The sequence below is a fragment of the Danio rerio genome, chromosome 11 (genome assembly GCF_049306965.1).
Source record: "Danio rerio strain Tuebingen ecotype United States chromosome 11, GRCz12tu, whole genome shotgun sequence".
NCBI lineage: Eukaryota > Metazoa > Chordata > Actinopteri > Cypriniformes > Danionidae > Danio > Danio rerio.
In genome coordinates, this window is record NC_133186.1 from 32,109,381 (window position 1) to 32,129,030 (window position 19,650).

The window sequence follows — 19,650 nt, forward strand, 5'->3', positions numbered from 1 at the left end:
TGACCGTGGACCATCAAGATTATAAATTCACTAATGTTGATCCTGGACCATCAAGATTAAAATTTACTAATGTTGATCCTGGACCATCAAGATTATCAATTCACTAATGTTAATCCTGGACCATCAAAATTGTAAAATCACTAATGTTGATCCTGGACCACCAAGATTAAAATTCACTAATGTTGATCCTGGACCATCAAGATTATAAATTCACTAATGTTGATCCTGGACCATCAAGATTATGAATTCACTAATGTTGATCCTGGACCATCAAAATTGTAAATTCACTATTGTTGATCCTGGACCATCAAGATTAAAATTCACTAATGTTGATCCTGGACCATCAAGATTAAAATTCACTAATGTTGATCCTAGACCATCAAGATTAAAATTCACTTATGTTGATCCTGGACCATCAAGATTGTAAATTCACTAATGTTGATCCTGGACCATCAAGATTAAAATTCACTAATGTTGACCGTGGACCATCAAGATTATAAATTCACTAATGTTGATCCTGGACCATCAAGATTAAAATTTACTAATGTAGATCCTGGACCATCAAGATTATAAATTCACTGTTGTTGATCCTGGACCATCAAGATTAAAATTCACTAATGTTGATCCTGGACCATCAAGATTAAAATTCACTTATGTTGATCCTGGACCATCAAGATTATCAATTCACTAATGTTAATCCTGGACCATCAAAATTGTAAAATCACTAATGTTGATCCTGGACCACCAAGATTAAAATTCACTAATGTTAAACCTGGACCATCAAGATTATAAATTCACTGTTGTTGATCCTGGACCATCAAGATTAACATTCACTAATGTTGATCCTGGACCATCAAAATTGTAAATTCACTAATGTTGATCCTGGACCATCAAGATTAAAATTCACTAATGTTGACCGTGGACCATCAAGATTATAAATTCACTAATGTTGATCCTGGACCATCAAGATTAAAATTTACTAATGTTGATCCTGGACCATCAAGATTATCAATTCACTAATGTTAATCCTGGACCATCAAAATTGTAAAATCACTAATGTTGATCCTGGACCACCAAGATTAAAATTCACTAATGTTGATCCTGGACCATCAAGATTATAAATTCACTAATGTTGATCCTGGACCATCAAGATTATGAATTCACTAATGTTGATCCTGGACCATCAAAATTGTAAATTCACTATTGTTGATCCTGGACCATCAATGAAAAAATGGTTGGCTTTTAGTAGCTCTGCACCATAGACTTTTTAATTGCCAGTTCTGATTGCTGACCCACCAGAGACTATCCGATTAGAGATGAGGCGAAGATGAACGTTTGTGTGAACAACCCATTTATTGTCACCACTCAACAGACTTGACTTATGACACTTGTGTTGTGGTTTTTCTAAAATAAAAACAATAAAAAGGAATATGAATATAAATAATGATAATCAAACAAATTACAATAGTAAATTATAGTCAACAACACAGCACAAAACATTAAGCTTGATAATAAAGTAATGTGCAAATGATTGTGTGCAAAATGTGACAAGCTGTGACAAGCTGCTACTTCAATATACCCTAGCATGCATTGATGTAACCTGAAACCTTGTTAACAGAGCGCAGATTGTACAGCGCCTCACTCACAAAGGCTATAATGGCGCATGCGCCTCGCAGTTTGTTTAAAACAAAGGATTTGGTTACACTTCAACACTTCAAATAGGAAGATAACACTGGCTAATGAACATAAGTGGAACTCTAATACACACAATATGTAAATATAGATATATAAAAGTGTTACAATATGAATTACGGGGTTATTGACACACCTAATATGTATTAACGCACACACATATACATCGCGGCATCGCGACGTCACGGCCATAATAACTACTCACAGAACAGAACAACTTTCGTCATTTACAGGATTGTAAACTTACTTCTGCATTCACGCACAACACTTGTGGCAACCGCTGACAAACAATGATGAAAACAGTCCGTGATCTATTCCTCGCAAACTTTAGCATCCGTCTATGTGTCTCGCTACACTAGAAACTAAAAATCTGTTTGGGTGGGGAAGATTGCGTAGTCACAGATCCTGGACGCTGATTGGCTCAGGTAACGTGTTCTGGTGTATGCGGGGTGCCTCATCATAAAGGACAAAAGACAGAGGTTAGAATTGCACTTATAAGCTGCAGCCTTTTTTACAGCCGCCCCCATATTTATGTAAGAAATATGTAAACACACAAAAAAGGCTTTATACTGTTGTGGGATTTAAGCTTAATTTAATCTGGAATAGCAGGTAGTTGTATGAGGCGGGCTACTGGTCGTGTGTAAGTCTTTTTTCCCACCTGAACTTTGGCTGTCCTCACTCTAGTATCGGCTCCAGGGTGTACGTCTACCACTTTTCCTACAGGCCAGAGGGATCTTGGTAGTTGTGGGTCAACTATCAGCACTGTAGAGCCAACTTGAGTGTCTGGAGTATCATTTTGCCATTTCTGGCGGCTTTGAAGACCAGGGAGGTAGAATTTGATGTAGTGTCTCCAGAATTGGTCCGCAAGGATCTGACTATGGCGCCATCGACGTCTACTGACCAGTTCTGACTGGGGGTACACTGTCAGGGGGAGTGAGGCATCCAGCCGCCCCATTAAGAGACAATTTGGAGTAATGGGATTAGAGTCGGAAGCATCAGATGAGGTATATCCCAATGGTTTGGAGTTCAGAATTCCTTCAATTTCTGCCAGCACTGTTTGAAGAACTTCAAATGTCACTGACTGATTTCCAAGCGTGACCATCAAGGCATTCTTTAAAGAGCGAATTTCTCGCTCCCAACAACCTCCAAAGTGGGGTGAATTAGGAGGGTTGAAATTAAATTCAATTTGCTGTTTGGCGAGTTGACTCTGCAGATCAGGGGCAAGAGCTGTGAAAGCTTCCTTCAGCTCTCTCTCACCACCTCTAAAGTTGGTTCCCTGATCAGATAAGAGCTCCTGTGGCTTTCCTCGTCGAGCTGTGAATCGCCTGAGAGCCATAAGGAAGGAATCGGTTTCCAGACTGTGAAGTATATCGATGTACACTGCTCTAGTGGTAAGACATTTGAATATTATTCCCCATTTCTTTTCATTGCGTCGCCCCGTTTTGACAGTATAAGGCCCAAAACAGTCCATGCCAGTAGAGTGGAAGGCCGGCTTAAAGAGCCGCAATCTTGCTGGAGGAAGGTCGGCCATTCTAGGTACTTCTGGTTTCTTCCTCCATTTCTGGCAATGTAAACATTCTCGTTGTAAGTGCTTGATGGCCTCTCTACCACGCAGGATCCAGTATTTCCGGCGGATTTCGGCAAACAATCTCTCTGGACCTGGATGACGAAGTTTTGAATCGTAACTTTGAATTATAAGCTTGGTTGTCGGGTGTCTTGGATCCAAGATGATGGGGTGCATATTATCAGGTCCCAGATATGGACTATGTCGTAGACGTCCGCCAACTCTGATTAAATTAGTTTCGATATCAAGTTCAGGCGTCAGGGCTCTTAGCTTGCTATTGCTGGAAAGTGATTTACCAGCCTTTAACTGGGTCAGGTCTGATGGGAAGGATTCTTGTTGGGATTTTTGCAGGACATCAATCTCAGCACGCCTATAGTCACTGGCTGTGGGGTTACCATTGGCCGCCCCTTGAAGAGCTGTGAAATCAATTAGTTCCTCCAGGGTCTTAAACTGGCTGTAATCTGATGATGCGAAGCAGACCTGTACATGTGTACCAGTTTTGCGTAGTTCGTCTCTGTCTATTTCCTTAGGACTAGGACATTCGGGCCACTGATTAGCCGGATCTTTTAGGAAATGTGGTCCTTGGTACCAGCAACTTTCCAAGTTGAGCTCGCAGAGACTCTTTCCCCGAGTGATGTCGTCAGCTGGATTGCTGGTGGAGGGTACATATCGCCAGGAGTGTTGCTCAGTTAGCTCCTGGATCTCTGCAACCCGAGTACCAACAAATACTTTGAATCGACATGATTCAGACTGTAACCATGCCAGTACTGTTGTGGAGTCGGTCCACAAGATTGTGTGGCGAATGGGCAGGTTCAGTTCAGTTAAGAGTACTTTGGAGAGTTGAGCTCCAGTCAGTGCAGCGCACAACTCTAGTCTGGGGATAGATTGTTGTTTTTTTGGTGCTACACGAGATCTGGCGGTTAGGAATGCCACCTCCACTTGTCCATACTGGTCCTCTGTTCGAAGGTATGCCACCGAGCCATAAGCACGTTCAGAGGCATCACAGAAAACATGCATATCTCTTAGGCTCGTTTCTGTGTCTTTGTTGGCACTACAGTAACATCGAGGAAGGACAATGTTTTGTAGAGCTGGTAACTCTGCCTCCCACTCAGTCCATGTTTGTAGCAGATCTGTAGGCAAATGTGGATCGTCCCAATCCCGTTTTTTATCCCACAGTTGTTGTACAAGAATCTTGGCACGAGTGGTGTAAGGAATGAGGTAGCCCAATGGGTCATACTGACTGGCCAGTATCCTATATATATTACGCATTGTAGTCTCTCTACTATCTTTGGCACGATATTTGTAGGAGAGTTTGTCAGACTGATGATTCCAGAGGAGCCCTAATGTTGATTCCTGAATGTCCGATTTGCCTTGCGATATCCAGAGTTCAGCACTGCTTGATATAGATTCAGGGGGCAGGTGGTTTATGGTGGAAGGAATATTGCTGGACCACTGTCTTAGCTCGAAACCTCCATCTGCCAGTTGATTCTTAATTCTGTCCACGAATTCCTTTGCTGCTTCAGCTGAAGTGAAACTTTGTAGGCAATTGTCTACATAAAAGGATTTCAGTACTGAATTCTGAACATCATCCCCGGGCTGACTATGATCAAGAATGTGTTTTTGCAGTGCAAATATGGCGCAGCAGGGGCTGCAAGTAGTGCCGAAGGGGAGAACCTGCCATTCGTACACAGTGGGTTGCTCCTGGACATTTAGCTCTCTCCAGAGAAAGCGCAAAAGGGGTTTGTCCTCTGGAAGCAGTCTAACTTGGTGAAACATTCCCTTGATATCACTGCTGACCGCAACAGAATGTTCTCTAAATCTGAGGAGAACAGCAAGAAGAGATGGCCCCAACACAGGCCCCGGAAGCAGAAGTTCGTTGAGGTTTTGACCGTGATACTGGAATGAACAGTTGAAAACAATGCGATTTTTGCCATTGTGTTCCACCATATGGTGTGGGATGTACCAGGAGCAGGGGGTGTTTGTCACAGCGTTTGGTGGCACTCTCTTAACATAACCTGATTTTTCCAGTTTTGCAATCTCTGTGATATAGGCGGCTGCTTGCTGTGGATTTTTAGCCAGTCTCCGTTCAGTGGATCTCAGTTGTGACAAAACAGCCTCCTTTGGTGCCTTGAGTTCAGGCATATTCTTGACACGCAAGAGGGGTGTTGCATATCGTTTCACTCCATCCATCTCAACCCTTATTGTTCTCTTTTCCAGAAGTTCCACAGCCTCCTGGTCCTGTCTGGATCTGATGCAAGCCTTGTCGCTGCGCCATGGCAGTACATCCATTTGCCATAATTTCTCTACTTGCTTGTAGAGATCAGATTCTGAGGATGTGACTGAAGTGAAAAGACAATGCTGTTCTGTCACGTCTTTCGGCATGTGTTGGACTGAACCCTGCAAGGTCCAACCAAGACGAGTTTTTATAGCAGCTGGTCATGTGGCCCTAGCCTGACTGGTTCCACTGGGGTGATCAGGTGGGGATAGTCTGACCCAATGAGCAATACAGGGCAGACGGCTTTGAATTCTTGGAGTGGAAGTCCTTTAAGGTGCCGATATCTCTCCTTCAGACTTTTCACTGGATGTGAGTGTTCTGCCAAACTTAGCTGCTGAGCAGTGAAGGCACTAGTGATGTGAAACCGTTTAGTAGGCTGAGCAATGGGTGAGACGGTAAATGAAACAGCTGCCCCTTTGAGGACTTGCAACTCTTGTCGAATAGTTCGAAGTGGGAGTTCTTCAGGCTGACCAGTTAGGCCAAGTTGTTGAGCTGCACTATGGAGGATTATGGTTCTCTCAGATCCATCATCCTGAATTGCATAGGCATTCATCTTTTTGCTTCCATTACTGAGAATCACCCGGCAGATTTTAAGTAGGACTTTCCTACTAGTTGGTGGTTTATGAACAAGGAGAATCTCCTGCATTGTGTTCAACAGACAAGTCTTTGGGTCTGCAGATTCATCCTGAGTGAGCTTTGGGTTTTCAGGCCTTCCAACACTGATTTCATGCAGTGCCATAAGGTGTCGGCTGCTGCACTGTCTGCAACGCATCTTCAGGTTGCAATCTGCAGATTTATGTGTTCTGCCACAACGCCAGCATCTATTATTTTCTTTGATCCAGCTTTGTTTCTGGTCTTTAGTAAGTTGCTTAAAGTTGCTGCAGTTATTGAGAGAGTGCTTACTGTTGTCGCAATAGGGGCAGTAAGGCTTCAAAGAGCTCCTAGATAATGGAATAGGCGGTATAGGCTCAACAGTTGCTTTCTCCGTGCCCAGATAGATTGTGGTGGGTTTAATGGCTGGTTTATAGTCTCTTAAGTTCTCTCTTGTGCGTGTTTGGGGCATTCTGCGTTGACTGCTCGCAAACCTTGTGGTGTCCTCCTGAACTTGGATTTCGAAATCTAGCCATTCTGCGAAATCTAAGAGGGTAGGGATGGGCACTTGATGTGGATGTGCATATCTCCGAAACCCTGATCTTAAGTCATGTGGAAGCTTCCCAAGGAGCCGAGACACATGAGACCCACACTGCAACTCAAAGGAGCCATTTCTGCCCAACTGCTCCAGCATGCCAACCAGAGAACGAACTTTAAGGGCGAAAAGTCTAAAGGCCTTCTGATCTCCACTAGCTATATTTGGGCCATCCATTAACTCAGCAATCCGCTGCAGTGCAAGTTGATGCGGCTGTCCATACTGCTGATCTAAGGCAGCCATCGTCCTTGTATAGGGATGTTGTGAATGGCAGTATGAGTCTGCTATTAGCAGAGCCTCCTCTAACTTCAGATGGTCAGTCAGTATCTGAAATTTGAAACTTTCTGTAGCATTGGCTGGGAGTATATTTTCCAGAGCAATTTTTAGCCGTGAGAACTCTGTAGGGCTGGGATGGCTAAAGTCAGGAATCATGGGGGTTGGACCACGGTATGGTCCTTGTTCAGGTGGAGGTGATGGAGTTTGTGTCCTAAACGGGATCTGTGGATGTCTCACAGGATCTTGCAAGTGCCAATAAGGAGGATTTGAATAATGAGCAATCAGGCTTTGATCTCCTTGAGGCACATAGTGGTATGACAAGTTCCCTCTGAGGGCAGAACTGTGAGGTAGGCTTCTAATCTGGTCCCTTGCTTTATACTCAGACTGATATTTGAGTCGTGGAGCGGGTGTAGGGGTGAAGCTCGTGTCGTTAGTGCCCCCCTGTGGCCAGACACGGGGTGCAGGTACAGCATGGGTGGAGGTATACTGCCTTGGAGGGGCAACAGGTGCAGGGGGCTGACTTTCATGTCTTTGCTGCCCCATATGAAACTGTAGCTGTCTCATTTGGTGCTGGAGCTGAGTGAGCTCCTTTGCATATTGTTCATTTGCACGCTGGAATATGTCCCTTTCTTGCTGTATCGTCCACAGACTGTTGTGTAGTTTCGCATTTTCTCTTGCTACGATATCAGAAGCTCCTTCATCATCAGACCACTGTGATGGGCTGTCAGCTTCATGACCGGGTAGGACTGGAGTAAAACCAAATGCTCCATCCTGTGTATCATCGCATTCAGCCAGTCTAGGTGAATGAGTGAGTGGTGACGGGGGCGGTGGAACAGGCTTAGGGAGAGTGAATCCAGTGAGGTCGTACTCATCATAACGTGCGGGGAGGACTGACTTCCTCCTGACTCGCACAGCAGGCTCATCCCCTGAATGTTGTGACATCTTCTATTTCTCTGGTCAGTCCTCGCTCCGGCTCGAAGGACCATGAAAAAATGGTTGGCTTTTAGTAGCTCTGCACCATAGACTTTTTAATTGCCAGTTCTGATTGCTGACCCACCAGAGACTATCCGATTAGAGATGAGGCGAAGATGAACGTTTGTGTGAACAACCCATTTATTGTCACCACTCAACAGACTTGACTTATGACACTTGTGTTGTGGTTTTTCTAAAATAAAAACAATAAAAAGGAATATGAATATAAATAATGATAATCAAACAAATTACAATAGTAAATTATAGTCAACAACACAGCACAAAACATTAAGCTTGATAATAAAGTAATGTGCAAATGATTGTGTGCAAAATGTGACAAGCTGTGACAAGCTGCTACTTCAATATACCCTAGCATGCATTGATGTAACCTGAAACCTTGTTAACAGAGCGCAGATTGTACAGCGCCTCACTCACAAAGGCTATAATGGCGCATGCGCCTCGCAGTTTGTTTAAAACAAAGGATTTGGTTACACTTCAACACTTCAAATAGGAAGATAACACTGGCTAATGAACATAAGTGGAACTCTAATACACACAATATGTAAATATAGATATATAAAAGTGTTACAATATGAATTACGGGGTTATTGACACACCTAATATGTATTAACGCACACACATATACATCGCGGCATCGCGACGTCACGGCCATAATAACTACTCACAGAACAGAACAACTTTCGTCATTTACAGGATTGTAAACTTACTTCTGCATTCACGCACAACACTTGTGGCAACCGCTGACAAACAATGATGAAAACAGTCCGTGATCTATTCCTCGCAAACTTTAGCATCCGTCTATGTGTCTCGCTACACTAGAAACTAAAAATCTGTTTGGGTGGGGAAGATTGCGTAGTCACAGATCCTGGACGCTGATTGGCTCAGGTAACGTGTTCTGGTGTATGCGGGGTGCCTCATCATAAAGGACAAAAGACAGAGGTTAGAATTGCACTTATAAGCTGCAGCCTTTTTTACAATCAAGATTAAAATTCACTAATGTTGATCCTGGACCATCAAAATTGTAAATTCACTATTGTTTATCCTGGACCATCAAGATTAAAATTCACTAATGTTGATCCTGGACCATCAAGATTAAAATTCACTAATGTTGATCCTAGACCATCAAGATTAAAATTCACTTATGTTGATCCTGGACCATCAAGATTGTAAATTCACTAATGTTGATCCTGGACCATCAAGATTAAAATTCACTAATGTTGACCGTGGACCATCAAGATTATAAATTCACTAATGTTGATCCTGGACCATCAAGATTAAAATTTACTAATGTTGATCCTGGACCATCAAGATTATAAATTCACTGTTGTTGATCCTGGACCATCAAGATTAAAATTCACTTATGTTGATCCTGGACCATCAAGATTATCAATTCACTAATGTTAATCCTGGACCATCAAGATTAAAATTTACTAATGTTGATCCTGGACCATCAAGATTATAAATTCACTGTTGTTGATCCTGGACCATCAAGATTAAAATTCACTAATGTTGATCCTGGACCATCAAGATTAAAATTCACTAATGTTGATCCTAGACCATCAAGATTAAAATTCACTTATGTTGATCCTGGACCATCAAGATTAAAATTCACTTATGTTGATCCTGGACCATCAAGATTATCAATTCACTAATGTTAATCCTGGACCATCAAAATTGTAAAATCACTAATGTTGATCCTGGACCACCAAGATTAAAATTCACTAATGTTGATCCTGGACCATCAAGATTATAAATTCACTAATGTTGATCCTGGACCATCAAGATTATAAATTCACTGTTGTTGATCCTGGACCATCAAAATTGTAAATTCACTAATGTTGATCCTGGACCATCAAGATTAAAATTCACTAATGTTGATCCTGGACCATCAAGATTATAAATTCACTAATGTTGATCCTGGACCATCAAGATCAAAATTTACTAATGTTGATCCTGGACCATCAAGATTATAAATTCACTGTTGTTGATCCTGGACCATCAAGATTAAAATTCACTAATGTTGATCCTGGACCATCAAGATTAAAATTCACTAATGTTGATCCTAGACCATCAAGATTAAAATTCACTTATGTTGATCCTGGACCATCAAGATTGTAAATTCACTAATGTTGATCCTGGACCATCAAGATTAAAATTCACTAATGTTGACCGTGGACCATCAAGATTATAAATTCACTAATGTTGATCCTGGACCATCAAGATTAAAATTTACTAATGTTGATCCTGGACCATCAAGATTATAAATTCACTGTTGTTGATCCTGGACCATCAAGATTAAAATTCACTAATGTTGATCCTGGACCATCAAGATTAAAATTCACTTATGTTGATCCTGGACCATCAAGATTATCAATTCACTAATGTTAATCCTGGACCATCAAAATTGTAAAATCACTAATGTTGATCCTGGACCACCAAGATTAAAATTCACTAATGTTGATCCTGGACCATCAAGATTATAAATTCACTGTTGTTGATCCTGGACCATCAAGATTAACATTCACTAATGTTGATCCTGGACCATCAAAATTGTAAATTCACTAATGTTGATCCTGGACCATCAAGATTAAAATTCACTAATGTTGATCCTGGACCATCAAGATTATAAATTCACTAATGTTGATCCTGGACCATCAAGATTAAAATTTACTAATGTTGATCCTGGACCATCAAGATTATAAATTCACTGTTGTTGATCCTGGACCATCAAGATTATCAATTCACTAATGTTAATCCTGGACCATCAAAATTGTAAAATCACTAATGTTGATCCTGGACCATCAAGATTAAAATTCACTAATGTTGATCCTGGACCATCAAGATTATAAATTCACTAATGTTGATCCTGGACCATCAAGATTATGAATTCACTAATGTTGATCCTGGACTATCAAGATTAAAATTCACTAATGTTGATCGTGGACCATCAAGATTATAAATTCACTTATGTTGATCCTGGACCATCAAGATTAAAATTCACTAATGTTGATCCTGGGCCATCAAGATTAAAATTCACTTATGTTGATCCTGGACCATCAAGATTATAATTTCACTAATGTTGATCCTGGACCATCAAGATTATAAATTCACTACTGTTGATCCTGGACCATCAAGAGTAAAATTCACTAATGTTGATCCTGGACCATCAAGATTAAAATTCACTAATGTTGATCCTGGAACATCAAGATTAAAATTCACTAATGTTGATCCTGGACCATCAAGATTAAAATTCACTAATGTTGATCCTGGACCATCAAAATTGTAAATTCACTCATGTTGATCCTGGACCATCAAGATTAAAATTCACTAATGTTGATCCTGGACCATCAAAATTGTAAATTCACTCATGTTGATCCTGGACTATCAAGATTAAAATTCACTAATGTTGATCCTGGACCATCAAGATTAAAATTCACTAATGTTGATCCTGGACCATCAAGATTATAAGTTCACTAATGTTGATCCTGGACCATCAAGATTTAAATTCACTAATGTTGATCCTGGACCATCAAGAGTAAAATTTACTAATGTTGATCCTGGACCATCAAGATTATAAATTCACTAGTGTTGATCCTGGACCATCAAGACTAAATTCACTAATTTTGATCCTGGACCATCAAGATTAAAATTCACTAATGTTGATCCTGGACCATCAAGATTAAAATTCACTTATAATGATCCTGGACCATGAAGATTAAAACTCTTATGTTGATCCTGGACCATCAATACTAAATTCACTAATGTTGATCCTGGACCATCAAGATTAAAATTCACTCATGTTGATCCTCGACCATCAAGATTAAAATTCACTAATGTTGATCCTGGACCATCAAGATTATAAATTCACTCATGTTGATCCTGGACCATCAAGATTATAAGTTCAATAATGTTGATCCTGGACCATCAAGATTCAAATTCACTCATGTTGATCCTGGACCATCAAGATTATAAGTTCAATAATGTTGATCCTGGACCATCAAGATTCAAATTCACTAATGTTGATCCTGGACCATCAAGATTACAAATTCACTCATGTTGATCCTGGACCATCAAGATTATAAGTTCAATAATGTTGATCCTGGACCATCAAGATTCAAATTCACTAATGTTGATCCTGGACCATCAAGAATAAAATTCACTCATGTTAATCCTCGACCATCAAGATTAAAATTCACTAATGTTGATCCTGGACCATCAAGATTAAAACTCTTATGTTGATCCTGGACCATCAAGATTAAAATTCACTAATATTAATCCTGGACCATCAAGATTAAAATTCACTCATGTTGATCCTGGACCATCAAGATTTAAATTCACTAATGTTGATCCTGGTCCATCAAGATTATAAATTCACTAATGTTGATCCTGGACCATCAATATTAAAATTCACTCATGTTGATCCTGGACCATCAAGATTTAAATTCACTAATGTTGATCCTGGACCATCAAAATTATAAATTCACTAATGTTTATTTTGGACCATCAAGAGTAAAATTCACTAATGTTGATCCTGGACCATCAAGATTATATATTCACTAATGTTGATCCTGGACCATCAAGATTATAATTTCACTTATGTTGATCCTGGACCATCAAGATTAAAATTCACTAATGTTGATCCTGGACCATAAAGATTATAAATTCACTAATGTTGATCCTGGACCATCAAGATTATAAATTTACTAATGTTGATCCTGGACCATCAAGATTATAAATTCACTCATGTTGATCCTGGACCATCAAGATTGTAAATTTACTCATGTTGATCCTGGACCATCAAGATTATAATTTCACTAATGTTGATCCTGGACCATCAAGAGTAAAATTCACTAATGTTGATCCTGGACTATCAAGATTAAAGTTCACTAATGTTCATTCTGGACCATCAAAATTGTAAATTCACTAATGTTGATCCTGGACCATCAAGATTAAAATTCACTAATGTTGATCCTGGACCATCAAAATTGTAAATTCACTCATGTTGATCCTGGACTATCAAGATTAAAATTCACTCATGTTGATCCTGGACCATCAAGATTAAAATTCACTAATGTTGATCCTGGACCACCAAAATTAAAATTCACTAATGTTGATCCTGGACCATCAAGATTATGAATTCACTAATGTTGATCCTGGACCATCAAGATTAAAATTCACTAATGTTGATCCTGGACCATAACGATTATAAATTCACTAATGTTGATCCTGGACCATCAAGATTAAAATTAATTAATGTTGATCCTGGACCATCAAGATTTTCAATTCACTATTGTTGATCCTGGACCATCAAGAGTAAAATTCACTAATGTTGATCCTGGACCATCAAGAGTAAAATTCACTAATGTTGATCCTGGACCATCAAGGTTATAAATTCACTAATGTTGATCCTGGACCATCAAGATTAAAACTCTTATGTTGATCCTGGACCATCAAGACTAAATTCACTAATGTTGATCCTGGACCATCAAGATTAAAATTCACTAATGTTGATCCTGGACCATCAAGATTAAAATTCACTAATGTTCATTCTGGACCATCAAAATTGTAAATTCACTAATGTTGATCCTGGACCATCAAGATTAAAATTCACTAATGTTGATCCTGGACCATCAAAATTGTAAATTCACTCATGTTGATCCTGGACTATCAAGATTAAAATTCACTCATGTTGATCCTGGACCATCAAGATTAAAATTCACTAATGTTGATCCTGGACCACCAAGATTAAAATTCACTAATGTTGATCCTGGACCATCAAGATTATGAATTCACTAATGTTGATCCTGGACTATCAATATTAAAATTCACTAATGTTGATCCTGGACCATCAAGATTAAAATTCACTAATGTTGATCCTGGACCATAAAGATTATAAATTCACTAATGTTGATCCTGGACCATCAAGATTAAAATTCATTAATGTTAATCCTGGACCATCAAGATTTTAAATTCACTATTGTTGATCCTGGACCATCAAGAGTAAAATTCACTAATGTTGATCCTGGACCATCAAGAGTAAAATTCACTAATGTTGATCCTGGACCATCAAGATTAAAACTCTTATGTTGATCCTGGACCATCAAGACTAAATTCACTATTGTTGATCATGGACCATCAAGATTAAAATTCACTAATGTTGATCCTGGACCATTAAGATTAAAATTCACTAATGTTGATCCTGGACCATCAAGAGTAAAATTCACTTATGTTGATCCTGGACCATCAAGATTATAATTTCACTAATGTTGATCCTGGACCATCAAGATTATAAATTCACTAATGTTGATCCTGGACCATCAAGAGTAAAATTCACTAATGTTGATCCTGGACCATCAAGAGTAAAATTCACTAATGTTGATCCTGGACCATCAAGATTAAAACTCACTAATGTTGATCCTGGACCATTAAGATTAAAATTCACTGATGTTGATCCTGGACCATCAAGATTAAAATTCACTATTGTTGATCCTGGACCATCAAGATTAAAATTTACTCATGTTGATCCTGGACCATCAAGAGTAAAATCCACTAATGTTGATCCTGGACCATCAAGATTAAAATTCACTAATGTTGATCCTGGATCATCAAGAGTAAAATTCACTAATGTTGATCCTGGACCATCAAGATTATGAATTCACTAATGTTGATCCTGGACTATCAAGATTAAAATTCACTAATGTTGATCGTGGACCATCAAGTTTATAAATTCACTTATGTTAATCGTGGACCATCAAGATTAAAATTCACTAATGTTGATCCTGGACCATCAAGATTATGAATTCACTAATGTTGATCCTGGACCATCAAGATTAAAATTCACTTATGTTGATCCTGGACCATCAATATTAAAATCCACTAATGTTGATCCTGGACCATCAAGATAATAATTTCACTAATGTTGATCCTGGACCATCAAGATTATAAATTCACTAATGTTGATCCTGGACCATCAAGATTAAAATTCACTATTGTTGATCCTGGACCATCAAGAATATAAATTCACTAATGTTGATCCTGGACCATCAAGAGTAAAATTCACTAATGTTGATCCTGGACCATCAAGAGTAAAATCCACTAATGTTGATCCTGGACCATCAAGATTAAAATTCACTAATGTTGATCCTGGATCATCAAGAGTAAAATTCACTAATGTTGATCCTGGACCATCAAGATTATGAATTCACTAATGTTGATCCTGGACTATCAAGATTAAAATTCACTAATGTTGATCGTGGACCATCAAGATTATAAATTCACTTATGTTGATCGTGGACCATCAAGATTAAAATTCACTAATGTTGATCCTGGACCATCAAGATTATGAATTCACTAATGTTGATCCTGGACCATCAAGATTAAAATTCACTAATGTTGATCCTGGACCATCAAGATTAAAATTCACCTATGTTGATCCTGGACCAGCAATATTAAAATTCACTAATGTTGATCCTGGACCATCAAGATTATAATTTCACTAATGTTGATCCTGGACCATCAAGATTATAAATTCACTAATGTTGATCCTGGACCATCAAGAGTAAAATTCACTAATGTTGATCCTGGACCATCAAGATTAAAATTCACTTATGTTGATCCTGGACCATCAAGAGTAAAATTCACTATTGTTGATCCTGGACCATCAAGATTATAAATTCACTAATGTTGATCCTGGACCATCAAGATTAAAATTCACTCATGTTGATCCTGGACCATCAAGAGTAAAATCCACTAATGTTGTTCCTGGACCATCAAGATTAAAATTCACTAATGTTGATCCTGGACCACCAAGATTAAAATTCACTAATGTTGATCCTGGACCATCAAGATTATAAATACACTAATGTTGATCCTGGACCATCAAGATTATAAAGTCACTTATGTTGATTCTGGACCATCAAGATTAAAATTCACTAATGTTGATCCTGGACCATCAAGATTAAAATTCACTAATGTTGATCCTGGACCATCAAGATTGTAAATTTACTCATGTTGATCCTGGACCATCAAGATTAAAATTCACTAATGTTGATCCTGGACCATCAAGATTATAAATTCACTAGTGCTAATCCTGGACCATCAAGAGTAAAATTCACTTGTGTTGATCCTGGACCATCAAGATTAAAATTCATTAATGTTGATCCTGGACCATCAAGACTGTAAAATCACTAATGTTGATCCTGGAACATCAAGAGTAAAATTTACTAATGTTGATCCTGGACCATCAAGATTAAAATTCATTAATGTTGATCCTGGACCATCAAGATTATAAATTCACTATTGTTGATCCTGGACCATCAAGAGAGAAAATTCACTAATGTTGATCCTGGACCTTCAAGGTTATAAATTCACTAATGTTGATCCTGGACCATCAAGATTAAAACTCTTATGTTGATCCTGGACCATCAAGACTAAATTCACTAATGTTGATCCTGGACCATCAAAATTGTAAATTCACTATTGTTGATTCTGGACCATCAAGATTAAAATTCACTAATGTTGATCCTGGGCCATCAAGATTAAAATTCACTTATGTTGATCCTGGACCATTAAGATTATAAATTCACTGTTGATGATCCTGGACCATCAAGATTATAAATTCACTGTTGATGATCCTGGACCATCAAGATTAAAATTCACTACTGTTGATTCTGGACCATCAAAATTGTAAATTCACTAATGTTGATCCTGGACCATCAAGATTATAAATTCACTAATGTTGATCCTGGACCATCAAGATTATAAATTTACTATTGTTGATCCTGGACCATCAAGATTAAAATTAATTAATGTTGATCCTGGACCATCAAGATTAAAACTCTTATGTTGATCCTGGACCATCAAGATTATAAATTCACTGTTGTTGATCCTGGACCATCATGATTAAAATTCACTAATGTTGATCCTGGACCATCAAAATTGTAAATTCACTCATGTTGATCCTGGCCTATCAAGATTAAAATTCACTAATGTTGATCCTGGACCATCAAGATTAAAATTCACTTATGTTGATCCTGGACCATCAAGATTAAAATTCAGTAATGTTGATCCTGGACCATCAAGATTAAAACTCATTAATGTTGATCCTGGACCATCAAGATTATAAATTCACTCATGTTGATCCTGGACCATCAAGAGTAAAATTCACTAATGTTGATCCTGGAACATCAAGAGTAAAATTCACTAATGTTGATCCTGGACCTTCAAGGTTATAAATTCACTAATGTTGATCCTGGACCATCAAGATTAAAACTCTTATGTTGATCCTGGACCATCAAGACTAAATTCACTAATGTTGATCCTGGACCATCAAAATTGTAAATTCACTATTGTTGATTCTGGACCATCAAGATTAAAATTCACTAATGTTGATCCTGGGCCATCAAGATTAAAATTCACTTATGTTGATCCTGGACCATCAAGATTATAAATTCACTGTTGATGATCCTGGACCATCAAGATTAAAATTCACTACTGTTGATTCTGGACCATCAAAATTGTAAATTCACTAATGTTGATCCTGGACCATCAAGATTATGAATTCACTAATGTTGATCCTGGACCATCAAGATTAAAATTCACTAATGTTGATCCTGGAACACCAAGATTAAAATTCACTAATGTTGATCCTGGACCATCAAGAGTAAAATTCACTAATGTTGATCCTGGACCATCAAGATTAAAATTTACTAATGTTGATCCTGGACCATCAAGGTTATAAATTCACTAATGTTGATCCTGGACCATCAAGATTAAAACTCTTATGTTGATCCTGGACCATCAAGACTAAATTCACTAATGTTGATCCTGGACCATCAAAATTGTAAATTCACTATTGTTGATCCTGGACCATCAAGATTAAAATTCACTAATGTTGATCCTGGACCATCAAGATTAAAATTCACTAATGTTGATCCTGGACCATCAAGATTAAAATTCACTAATGTTGATCCTAGACCATCAAGATTAAAATTCACTTATGTTGATCCTGGACCATCAAGATTATAAATTCACTGTTGTTGATCCTGGACCATCAAGATTAAAATTCACTAATGTTGATCCTGGACCATCAAAATTGTAAATTCACTAATGTTGATCCTGGACCATCAAGATTAAAATTCATTAATGTTGATCCTGGACCATCAATATTAAAATTCACTAATGTTGATCCTGGAACACCAAGATTAAAATTCACTAATGTTGATCCTGGACCATCAAGATTAAAATTTACTAATGTTGATCCTGGACCATAAAGATTATAAATTTACTATTGTTGATCCTGGACCATCAAGATTAAAATTCATTAATGTTGATCCTGGACCATCAAGGTTATAAATTCACTAATGTTGATCCTGGACCATCAAGATTAAAACTCTTATGTTGATCCTGGACCATCAAGACTAAATTCACTAATGTTGATCCTGGACCATCAAAATTGTAAATTCACTATTGTTGATCCTGGACCATCAAGATTAAAATTCACTAATGTTGATCCTGGACCATCAAAATTGTAAACTCACTTTTGTTTATCCTGGACCATCAAGTTTAAAATTCACTAATGTTGATCCTGGACCATCAAGATTAAAATTCACTAATGTTGATCCTAGACCATCAATATTAAAATTCACTTATGTTGATCCTGGACCATCAAGATTATAAATTCACTGTTGTTGATCCTAGACCATCAAGATTAAAATTCACTAATGTTGATCCTGGACCATCAAAATTGTAAATTCACTCATGTTGATCCTGGACTATCAAGATTAAAATTCACTAATGTTGATCCTGGACCATCAAGAATAAAATTCACTTATGTTGATCCTGGACCATCAAGATTAAAATTCACTAATGTTGATCCTGGAGCATCAATATTAAAATTCACTAATGTTGATCCTGGACCATCAAGATTATGAATTCACTAATGTTGATCCTGGACCATCAAGATTAAAATTCACTAATGTTGATCCTGGACCATCAAGATTAAAATTCACTTATGTTGATCCTGGACCATCAATATTAAAATTCACTAATGTTGATCCTGGACCATCAAGATTATAATTTCACTAATGTTGATCCTGGACCATCAAGATTATAAATTCACTAATGTTGATCCTGGACCATCAAGAGTAAAATTCACTAATGTTGATCCTGGACCATCAAGATTAAAATTCACTAATGTTGATCCTGGACCATCAAGATTAAAATTCACTAATGTTGATCCTGGACCATCAAGATTAAAATTCATTAATGTTGATCCTGGACCATCAAGATTATAAATTCACTCATGTTGATCCTGGACCATCAAGAGTAAAATTCACTAATGTTGATCCTGGAACATCAAGAGTAAAATTTACTAATGTTGATCCTGGACCATCAAGAGAGAAAATTCACTAATGTTGATCCTGGACCTTCAAGTTTATAAATTCACTAATGTTGATCCTGGACCATCAAGATTAAAACTCTTATGTTGATCCTGGACCATCAAGACTAAATTCACTAATGTTGATCCTGGACCATCAAAATTGTAAATTCACTATTGTTGATTCTGGACCATCAAGATTAAAATTCACTAATGTTGATTCTGGACCATCAAGATTAAAATTCACTAATGTTGATCCTGGACCATCAAGATTAAAACTCTTATGT

At 38.1% G+C, this 19,650-nt stretch overlaps 1 protein-coding gene across 2 annotated transcripts; it reads right to left on the reverse strand.

The window, feature by feature from the left end:
• Nucleotides 1–1,334: 1,334 nt before the first annotated feature.
• LOC110438539 (uncharacterized) lies at nt 1,335–8,810 on the reverse strand. 2 transcript variants are annotated; one of them, XR_012387435.1, is made up of 3 exons: nt 8,694–8,810; nt 1,940–8,158; nt 1,335–1,404 (listed from the first exon to the last, which is right to left on the reverse strand). XR_012387435.1 is itself a non-coding variant. In XM_073917240.1 (2 exons), the coding sequence occupies exon 2, from the start codon at nt 5,636–5,638 to the stop codon at nt 2,285–2,287; it is 3,354 nt and encodes a 1,117-aa protein (XP_073773341.1). In that variant the 5' UTR covers nt 5,639–8,158; nt 8,694–8,810; the 3' UTR covers nt 1,335–2,284. The 2 variants fall into 2 exon arrangements, 1 of the variants encoding a protein (XP_073773341.1); XM_073917240.1 differs by having other exon boundaries at nt 1,335–8,158.
• Nucleotides 8,811–19,650: the final 10,840 nt, after the last annotated feature.

Excerpts from the sequence above, each read along its gene's own strand:
- LOC110438539 (XM_073917240.1), bottom strand. The coding sequence starts at position 5,638 with ATGCCGAAAGACGTGACAGAACAGCATTGTCTTTTCACTTCAGTCACA.